This window comes from Cariama cristata, unplaced genomic scaffold (assembly GCF_000690535.1).
Source record: "Cariama cristata isolate BGI_N322 unplaced genomic scaffold, ASM69053v1 scaffold22323, whole genome shotgun sequence".
NCBI lineage: Eukaryota > Metazoa > Chordata > Aves > Cariamiformes > Cariamidae > Cariama > Cariama cristata.
Genome location: NW_009610477.1, coordinates 39960 through 50743, shown reverse-complemented (window position 1 = coordinate 50743; position 10784 = coordinate 39960). Strand labels below are relative to the sequence as shown.

The 10784-nt window shown below is 36.6% G+C and overlaps 1 protein-coding gene across 1 annotated transcript in view; it reads left to right on the top strand.

The window, feature by feature from the left end:
* SH3TC1 (SH3 domain and tetratricopeptide repeats 1) overlaps window positions 1–10784 on the top strand; it is a 26962-nt gene that overhangs the window by 9383 nt on the left and 6795 nt on the right. The window contains exons 5-12 of the mRNA XM_009697904.1: window positions 252–395; window positions 1045–1222; window positions 2022–2095; window positions 2979–3174; window positions 4095–4222; window positions 6417–6458; window positions 8025–9710; window positions 10401–10581. Of these exons, the coding sequence (XP_009696206.1) occupies window positions 252–395; window positions 1045–1222; window positions 2022–2095; window positions 2979–3174; window positions 4095–4222; window positions 6417–6458; window positions 8025–9710; window positions 10401–10581 (2629 nt within the window). The remainder of the gene's footprint in view (window positions 1–251; window positions 396–1044; window positions 1223–2021; window positions 2096–2978; window positions 3175–4094; window positions 4223–6416; window positions 6459–8024; window positions 9711–10400; window positions 10582–10784) is intronic.

Sequence of the window (10784 nt, the reverse complement as noted above, 5' to 3'; positions counted from 1 at the left end):
CAGCAGGATTAGGCACAGAAAAGTTGTGCACGTTTGAGGTGTAGTTTGTAAGAGCTAAGCATTAAAACTAGCTGTAATGCATGTGACTTAATGGGTGTAATTTTGCCAATACTAGGCAGTGAAATTAGTTATACATTGTGGATTAAGCAATTATGGAGTTATATACAAGTTTCTGACTTTCTGAAAGGTCATTTTCTTATATAATATTGTAAAACTGCAAAGAAAACAAATGGGATTATTTTTTTTCCTAGGTTTTATAAATCATTGCATGGAGAATTTATTCCTAGATCAATCTTTCTGGCTCTATTGTCAAGAGAATGAAGAAACAGGCATTGAAGTCTGTATAAATGAAAAATCATTAAATTTGATGTACAGAAGCCTGCTAGTACAGGAAGGTAAGGAAGACTGTACAGGCTAAGGCTAAATTTAGAGAAGCACCTTCCTTTAAAATCCCCAAAATCAAATATCAGGACCTATTCAAATACTTAGTGAAGTTGAAATTTAAATCTGTTCACTCCAAACGCACCAGAAAGAGAAGAGAAAGGAACGAACACTGATTGGGTTCAGTAGGATCATAGCAGGATTACAGAATTCATGTGCAACTGCTCCATAAATGGATACCAAAAGGATTAGGGAGGGATGTGCATTCCAACTTGCTTAATGTTATTGCAGATCCTGGAGATGTACAGGAGAGGGATTACAGATAGTCGCCAGGCTCATTTGTGTCTTCTAAATAGCATCACCTGCTGCCACTGTCAGAGACAGAATGATGGGCTAGACAGATCATTGTTTACTGCAATAGTAACATGTTAATATTGCAGCAGAAGAAGGTTCTACGCTTTGTCAAACACTTCAGCTCTGCATTTTTTTAATGAAAGAGCAACTAGACAGAGAAGTATGAATATCTGACAATAAAATTCTTGTGAAATCTCAGATTTTCAATTTCTGATTGAATATTACTGATGCTCTTGAAGCCAGCTTTAAAGCTTATATGACACTAAAACATTACATAAAATGACATCTGCTCCACTCCTTTCTTTTTAGGGGCATTTTTTGTTTTATGTCCTGACAATCTGATAAGGAAGATAATGGCTACAGACAATGAAATAAACACTTATTTTGAGACTGGGGCTTTTACTGAAGATGTAATGGGTGGATCATCGGATGGTGACATGACTGTGCTGTCTAATGCTTCTCCGGAGCCATTGATCCCTTTTCATCAGTAGGTACCTGACTCTAGCTACCTATTTCATATGCATCTCTTTCATATGTACACGACTGCTTAGACATAGGTGTTTCTAAATGGTAGCTTGTTGTGGAACATCCATCTTCCACTAACAGTGAGAACAAATGCTCTATTCCCTTCCATACCACACAACTAAAATTAATCCAGATGCCTGCAGCACAGCATTTAAAGATGGTTTACCATCTTGTGACTTACTGTTTTTTTTTTTCCTGAGTCTGAAATAAAATCTAACACTTCTAGAATAACATCAAGCCAGAATTTTCATTTTTTAGGATGCTTGGAAGTATGGATAGTAACAGGAGGGATGCTTGGCAATGTGGATGATAACAGGCTAGTGGTGTTTTTATTCAACATGAATGACAGAAGCCATCCAGCTCCTTAATGCAGTTTGTTTCAAGTTCATGTCCAATGTCATAATTGCTATAAAGCCAAAATTACATCAACAGACTTATCAACGCACTCACTTCAGGAATCCGTAGAAAATCGTTCATTCTTGGTGCTCTTAGTAATTAAAAAGCTGGAATTTTTCTGTTGGCCTTGGTCAGGGAGAAATAGCATGACTTTCCAAGTTAGGTTTGTTTGACTGAAGTAATGCTTCTTTTACTACTATTACTCAAAACATAGCTGTCTGAAGTGTACAGACAGTGCTGAAACTGAAAGGTAACTGTGGGATAGGTTCATCTGTTTTCAAATGGATATAAAATACCACTGTTATTGTCACAACATTTAATGAAGTGTTTTATACACTAACTTCAGTTCCTTTTTCTACTTTCAGATGGTTTCTTAAAGGGTATTCTAATCCTATTGATTTTACATACAAAACTGAATCTAAATCCATTGGGAATGTTGGTAAGAAACTCCATTGAAACATTAGCATTAAAAACAAACAAAAACCAAAAAAAAAACCCAAACCCCATCACATTTATTCTATGTTTTTGTTAGGACAGACTCTAAAGGGTTTAATAACTTTTTTTCCCATTGTATTAGGATGGGAAAACAACTTTCAAAATTACATTGCAGTAAAATTAGTGAGATCATAAATCTCTGCTTGAGTTAAACTCCAAAGGCTTATCTCTCTCCTTTATCCTTCTAAATACTGTATTAAGTAGACACACAAAGTAATAAAGAGTAATTAAGTTGAGGATGCCTCTGTAGATTTAATGACAATCTTTAATATAGGAAAATGCAAGAATGTAATAATTGTGGATCTTTCACATGTGTATTTCTTTATCTAATGTTGCCAGACAAATAAAACTGATGGTCTGAGGTTAGAGAGTAAATATGGCTTATTTTCTACCACACATGTCAGTTTTAATATTGTATTAACTGGTATGTAAATGCATATTTATCCAATAGGGATTTTACTAGTTGGTTCAAATGTTTTTACACTGATCCAAGTTAAGAGCCCTTTATAAGAGGGAAAGTAGGGACTTAAAACACTTCTTTTTGCTGCTTCATGATGGAATTTGCTAGAATTTGGAAAACATTTTAGACTTTGCTTTCTAATGGCTGGGAAATGAGAATTTTTATGCTGTTATTTACAATTCTAATTGCTCAAACCAAACTGATTAGATTTGGATGCTTTAAATCTTGCCACATCAGATGTGCAACTCACAAGTTCCAGGAATGTCTTTTGTTAAATATGTTGTTCTGCAGATTTGCTATTCTATTAAGTGTATTTGTATTGTTAAATTACTTTATCTGAAATATTATTTACCTACTTATTACACAGCAATGGGATCCTGTCTAGCTGTGATCAAGTATGAAAGTATTGTGTTGGAAGAGATGAGTTTCCAAGAAGGAGACAAAATTGAGATCCTTGGCTACTTCATTGAATGTATGGAATGGTTTCTTGGAAGACATGCATTTACTGGCCAAATAGGCTTTGTAAAGACAAGTCATGTTAAACTGGACTTATCTAGAAATAAGTAAGTGATATGCATTTAACTCACAAACAAATCACAAACAAAAAAGGACTTAGTCTCTTGAACTTTAAAATCCTGAATGTTAAACTCAGGTTTGTTTTATTGGTGTGGGGTTTTTTTTTGTTTTAATGAGTATTGTCATAGTGTGTATCAGTCAAAACAAATGTAAAGAAATTGGAATATCAAGTCTGCTTAAATATTGGAAAATATTGTCAGCCTGTACCCAAGTTTCTTACTGGGGAAAAAGGGTTGCTGTAGTTGTTTTATATCTGGTTCAGTTTCTATTCTTTGGATTACAAGATCCTAGAAGCTTTACTCTTGGAGAATATTCTATTTTTGCTGGTCTCTTAAGATCAATGTTAAAGCACCCAAGTTCTGTTTTTTCTAGTACTCTGAATTACAGGCCTTAACTTGCTTTATATGGGGTTCCTCTTACAAATAATTGCTCATAATGCAGATAGAAGCCTATAAAAAAAGTGTGCATTTCAGCATGCATTGTCACCATGTAAATAGGCTGCTCTTACTAATATGTCTGGACTGTTTGAAAACAGTCTGAAACAAGGAGTTCTTAAATGTTTGCAGGTCCATTTGATTGTAACTTTAAGGATGTTGTGATAGTCATTTTCTAATATAAGCTTAAAGATTTGTGCTTTTAATAAATTCTTTCATAAAAATGCTATACCATAACACAGATAGACATAAAGCTTACTCTCATATGGCAGAAACTGTTAGCTGCAAGCATAGTTACTCTCAGTTTATGTGTATGTTTATAAACATGATTGATACTAATTTTGAACACAACAGGACCTATAATACAAAGATTGTATTAGTTTCTCTAACAAGCTCCAGTTTGACTGATGCTGTGAGCTCCTCAAGCCAAATCTGCTTTCAGACACCTTGAAAGTTGTTCCTTTCTTTGTTAGACTACAAGACCTGGATTTTCTTGAAGAAGAGGAGCTATCTTTTTTTTCAAAAGAAAAAAATTTGGAAGAAGTGATACATTTATTGAAAAAAATCTCCATCACAGAGGTTTGTTCTGTATACAGAATAGGTAAGTATGAGTTATATCTTGTTCAGTAAAAAGGAGTAAATGTGCAGTTCCTATATCCCTGTTACAACTTTTTTTAATTTCAATCAAATGCCAACCTTTACACCTACTTTGAAGTATCTTGGTATTTAGTTTGATCATAGATAAGGCATGTGAAAATCCTTTTAATCATCTTTGCTACTTTCTTGCTGATGCAAGACTTTTCCCAGCAGAGTGTTTACAAATCTTCTTTTGCCCTTTTTTGGAGCAAATTAAACAGCAGGGTTTTAAAAATTCTGTTATTGAGCTGAACAGATCTTCAAGCTTTCAAATGTCAGTGTTGCATTATAAAAGGCAGTATGTTGACTCAAATACTGCTGGTTTTTCATTCATCTTAGGAAAGGTGGCATAATAATTACTGACAGCTAATGCAAACATACACCTCTTCATGCTTGATTTACTTTTCAAAGGTATAGAAAAACAGCAAAATCTATTAATGCAAAGAAAAAATATACTTTCCGCTACATAATTTCTGATACAGCTGTTATTTCTCTAAGTACTCGTGTTTTACATAAACTGATTGGGATAAATGGGGTTTCACTTTTACAGTGTAAGGTAGCGTAATGTAATTGTCTTGCTGAACTGAACAGGAGCAGCAATTTCTTATCCCACCACAGGATGTTCTGTGAGATGCATATGCTTGTTAAATGTCTAACGAAGTTTTATCTCCATTAGTGCTGTCCTAAGAGACAGGCCCGTAGGCTCCAATTTGAAAGGAGCCAGTGTGTAGGTCTGACTCAGGTGCATTGGTTTAATTCTGCAAATCAGCACGTGTGTGAACAATAACTAAGGCATGTCAGACCTCAATTGCAAAACCCAACTTGTGTGCAAAATGACTCCACATCTCACCTTGCTTGCTCAAGTGAAAACCCTGGGAACAAAAGCTCAGACCTCTATTAGGTACTAAAACAATCTTGTGGGCTTAATGGACATATTGCTATCTTTGCCTGTTGCACTTTTTTACCACATCTCATCTCCCTAATCTTTAGAAGTGCCAACTTCTTTTCACGTCTTCCCCAGCTAATAGTACCATTTTCACCACTCTTTTCTCTTAAACTGCTTAATTGAACAATATAACTTGACTTACCCAGAGCGAGCGTTTTCAATGTTCACTTGATGTTTTGTGTGATCTGAGCAAACGGGTTTTCGATTCCTTCCATCTACATCAACCTAATGAGAAGTATTTACTTATGAGCACTTCCTCAATTAGATATTCAGAGCATTAAGTTACAACTATTGTAAACATTCATGGCATTTGTCCACCAATGTCAGGAAAGCATTTAAAGAAAGGAGATCCAGAAGTAAACAGTCAGTGAGAGCTCATTCTAAAAGGCTAGTAAAAGCTTTCCATCAGCTTAAAGAGACCTAGTTCTGTGAGCCTATGCTTTTAGATATATCCTTCATACACTCAGCACCACTTACATTGCAGCTGGTGTATGAAATGGTGAATATAATCCTGAAATGCCATGAGAAATATCTTCTACACAAACTAGTATTTCTTAAATGTTCTACAGATATACTATGTTAAACATTTAAAACTAGATCTATAGTAGTAATGTCTACAGAATGTAAAGATACAGTTTTAAAAGATGGATATAGGGGGTTTTCATCTGCATGCTATTGGAATGGTCGCAAGAGTCTGACACTCTTACCTATACAAATTATCCTAAATAATTATTCCCCCCACCCCAGGAGCGACACTAAAACTTATTTCAGTAATATATGCTTCAGTAATAAAAAGCCACTCTATGATATTACGGGCTTTTTGTTATCTCACTTTAGGGGTGGGTTGTGGGGAATGATTGTATCTATGCTACCCGCTTGTATTTTTAAGCAGCAATGATGCATCCCTCATGCAGAACAGGTCGGTTTTAATTCGAACCGCGACATGGAGATGTCTCCTCACCTTACTGAGCTGCGGTAGGTGCATGATGATAACCATGTAGAAAGCAGTGAACTGTATCAGCAGGAGTGTATGTCCCTAGTATCCATTAGCTTTGGGTCAGACTTAGAAATGTCTTCTCTTCTAGATTTCCAGGACACATCCAATTCTTCTGATATAAAGAATTCTGAACTAAAAAGTAGCCTTATTTTAGGATATTTAAAACTGAAAAAGAACTAAGATACCATAACTAACATGACTTTTTTCTTTCTTCAGACCAATTAGAAGAACCAGAATTTCAGAAAGCTCATGAATATGGTAATACTTCATATACATACAACTTTTCATAAAATTAATGCAACTTCTGACATTTTTAGTATCTTTGCCAGCTTTTCTCCTTCTAATATCTCTTCACATTCTAACTTTCTTCTCTCATTGTTTGCTTTCCTAGATTTTGCTGTAAGACATTGTGGGTTTTCACTGATACCAGATGCCTGTCTTGGACATAGCTATCCAATTGCAAGCTGTATGACTTCTTTTTACTGCTGTGACGCACAGACATGCACTTACCCCCTGAGACCCCCCCCCCACCCCCCCCCTGTTGTTTAACAGGGCAAAGTACTGTTTATGGGGCAGCTGGCAAGTGCTGACTTTTAATTCCAGCAGATTTTCCATCTGCTAGAAAAATTCATCCCATAAATATATTTCCCAAAGGAGATATTTTGATGAGGATGCAGAATTATTTCCCTTTGGCATTTAGTTGCTAAGCTGTCACTATCATTACTTGTATTGTACTACATTTTTCTAAATACCAATTTTTATATTTATGATTCTGCTGAGCAGTTCCAGAAATGAGATTCTAAAGAAACTGAGCTCTAAATCTGCAACTTCAATAAGCTCCTGGTGATACACCACTGCAAGCTTTGCACTGACCATGACTGCAAACTACATCCCTAGTCCCTGCCCTATTACCTTGGTTGGATCACAGTGGCAGGACTAAAGAAATGATGGCATGTCTGTCTTGTTTATATTTGTAAGATATTCAACCATGTCAGTACTAGGAGAATTTAGGTCAATGACCACATCAATCACCACAGACTTGGTAATTTTGAGAAAGTTAATCTGTGCCAGCAGAGAATCAGGGTTGGTATTTGATTGAAAGAGATAACATGACCAGAACAGGACCTTTGCAGGTAGCCTTACAGCACCTCCGTGAGACTTCAACAACTCAAATAGCTCAGTTTTACTACCCGCCCCTGGCTAACCTGCCTTAGCCTTATGAGGACGTAGGCATACCCTTACTCAACTCGCATACTCAAATTCACAGTTCCCTTAGACCTTAATTTTAGCCAGTATCTGTGCCCTGACTTTGGGCCCTTTATCCAGCCTCCAGTTTGGACCTTGAGTCTTTCCAGATTCTGGTCTTCTGCTTACCAGCTAGTCTGAATTGTAATTTATTGGCAGATCTCTCTCACTCATATACACACAGAGAGAACAGAGAATATACACTCAGAGTACACACTTTTTTCAGTATACGCTCAGACACAAACCAGTTTGAATTAACATTGGACTTCAGCTGGGTTAGTGTTGGACCAGGCACAGGGCATGGCTAGGCAAGTGTACTGAGCAGCTACCTGCTTACATGTGGCAAGTCCCCTTTATCCTCGCTCCTTCAGTCTCCCATACTTGTTCCTCTCTGATCCTTCTTGATCTCCATCTTTCCCCATCTTTGGCTTGTCTCCTAGATGAACTGTTAAGAAAGTGCAGTATGTTTACGTGTTTTCCTAACAGCATCTACTGATAAATGTTTTTGTTAGTCTGTCAAAGATCTTTGTGTGCATGCACACATGAAGTTGTGATCTGTAATTTATTTTTAAATTTCAGAAATTCCATGTTCACATTCTAGCACAGGATCCACTAGCAAGAATGGCAAGATAGAAGAATTCCTGAAGAACTTCAAGAATTTGGCAGCCACTCAGGCAGAAGAACCAACTACTGAAGGAAAGGATTCTGCTAGCTCTCCAAATACAGAAATCTTTTCTTCGCCTGAAGGACCATGCTTCCACATAGGTCAAGATGATGTTCAAGCACCTGACATATTTGAGTCATTGTTACTCTTCTTAAATAGGAAAGAGTATGAGAGAAACTTCAAAAACCTGTATGATTTCTCTTATTCATTTATCAATAGCATGTTTTATGGGTTTTCAGAAGAAGAACTGGTTAGCTTTTTTAGATTAGCAAGGGAAGCAGCAAAGCAAGCAGGTATGTCCTGGGCACTAGCAAGGATATGCTTTCTCTTAGGCAGGCTCAGTGTTAAAAAGCTGAAGTTTTCCCAGGCTCGGGTGTATTTTGAGGAAGCGTTGAGAGCAGTAGCTGGAGGGTTCAGTGATTTGTACTTTGTAATTGCTCTTTATACAAATCTAACAGTCATCTACTTGACACAGAAGAACAAAGAAAAATGTGCTCATGTTTTTGACAAAGCTACATCTCTTCTCATGGGAATTCCCAACTACGTCTGCAGTGCTGACCTGGAGTCAGATATTTTAAAGTATGCTTTGAAGAGGACAATTTTGAGCCAGAACAAACATGCAGAGGCAAGGGCATGCTTTCTACTGGCAAAACATTACAGTGCACACAAACAGCATGAAGAGGCACTACCATTCTTGGAAAGGTTTCAACTGCTACTTAATGACTTGGGCTTACAAAACAACTTATCAAACAACTGTTATTTCAAACTAGTGGAGTCCTACAATGAAAAGTGTTTGCCGCACATCGTATTAAGTTGCATAAAGGTCACCTCTTCCCTGAGCTCCGGTTCTTTAATGGATTCCTTGAAAAGGATTGATTTAGTCATCAAAAATGCTCCCAAGCTCTGTGGCCTGAGGAAACTCAGACAAATACTCCCATCCCAAATTGCACCTTACCTTATACAAGCACTTTCTTCTGTGTTTACTAATGAGCAGCAAGGACTACGCAGCACTATCTATCTTAGCTTGGTAAAACTGTACAGCCACCACAAATGGTATGGAAAGGCCATTGTTTACATGATGAAAGCACTGGACTCTGATGCTTGTGCTAAGCCAGAGGAAACTATTAACTATTTGGTTTTACTTGCTTGGTTATACATTCTTTACAGGCAATATGATGTGGCTTTAGACATTTTAAATGCTGTTGTAGATTCTTCATGGAACAATCCTCAACAACTAGGCATTGCTTATAACATGCTTGCTATTGCTTTGAAAAGAATAAACAATAAAAAAGAAGCTGCTGAGAGCTACTACAAAGCACTGCGTCTTTCAGAAGAGACTGATATGACCCACAACCAAGCAATAGCCCTGGCTAATTTTGGGTCACTCTGCCTGCATGCAGCAGCCAGCAAACTGGCAGAACATTATTATATCAGGGCAGTGAAGCTATTCTCCAAACTTCCAAGTATGGACTGTGGCCAAGACTTTATCCAAGTCCTCCTTCAGCTGGGATGTTACTATGTTGGTGGAACCCAAAAAGAAAAAGGAAGGCTTTATTATGAATGGGCTTTTTTAGTTGCAATGGAGACAAATCACCTGGAAAGTAAGTATTTTTTTTCTCTAAAGTTATGAAATATACCCTGTTTGGGAATGTTTGTTATATAGGTATGTTATAGTTGTTCCTTAAACGCCATTTTATGTCCAGTTATGTGACAGCTATCGAAGTGATTGAAATCTTTGCTCTGTCCTGTAATGGTAGAGAAATAAATACATGTTGGCTTGCTCCTCTGGTGGTACTTAGGTTTGTCGGAAATTATAAAGAAACTGAAATGCTAAGAAAAAATTAAATAACTTAATTAGTAAAAAGTCTAGAGTTTTCTATGTTCAATAATATTTACAATAGTTACGATATCATTGGTAGTACAAACAGCACCAGATTTGAGTTTGAAGGTACGAAAACAATCGGTAATCTGGATTGCTTTTGCATAAAATGGTTGTATTCAGAAGACTTATGCTTTATTTATTTATTCTTGCTACCATGATTAAGGCAGCTTATACAGGTAAGGTGACTGTTTTATTATTTTATTTTGGACATCAAGTCTGAAGTAATCTCTAGCCTTTAACTTTGGGGGTGAAGAAACTCGCAGTGGAATCTTCTTGTTATAACTTTTATATTGTTATTCATTGACTGTGCTGTGATTTGTGAAACAGTAAGAATGAATTATTTTAAAACTAATTTAACTTTCATCTAAAAATAGAGATTCATGTTACTATTTCTAATCTATTCTCCTAGGTCAACTACAAGCAGTTAATCGGCTGTGTCAGTTCTACAGTACAGTTGTTCCCAGTGAGGCTCAGTGTGTCATCTACAATGAATATCAACTATCTTTAGCTAGAAAAATGTCCAACAAAGTTCTGGAGGGACAGATTTTGGAAACCATTAGTCAGCTCTATTTGTCTTTAGGAACAGAAAGGTAAGACATGCTGAATGGCTTTGCTTTTATTCTGACTGTAACTTTTCTGTCATGCTAAAGGATCTCCATTTTTGCAATAGCTGAATAAGAATTTTTTTTCTCTCTGCTTTTCCAATACACTTTATCAGACTTGAAGGGTCCAGTGCTAGTGTAGACTTCTCTTGGTTTTTCTGAGTAACTATCATCTCTCAAGGGAGACAAGA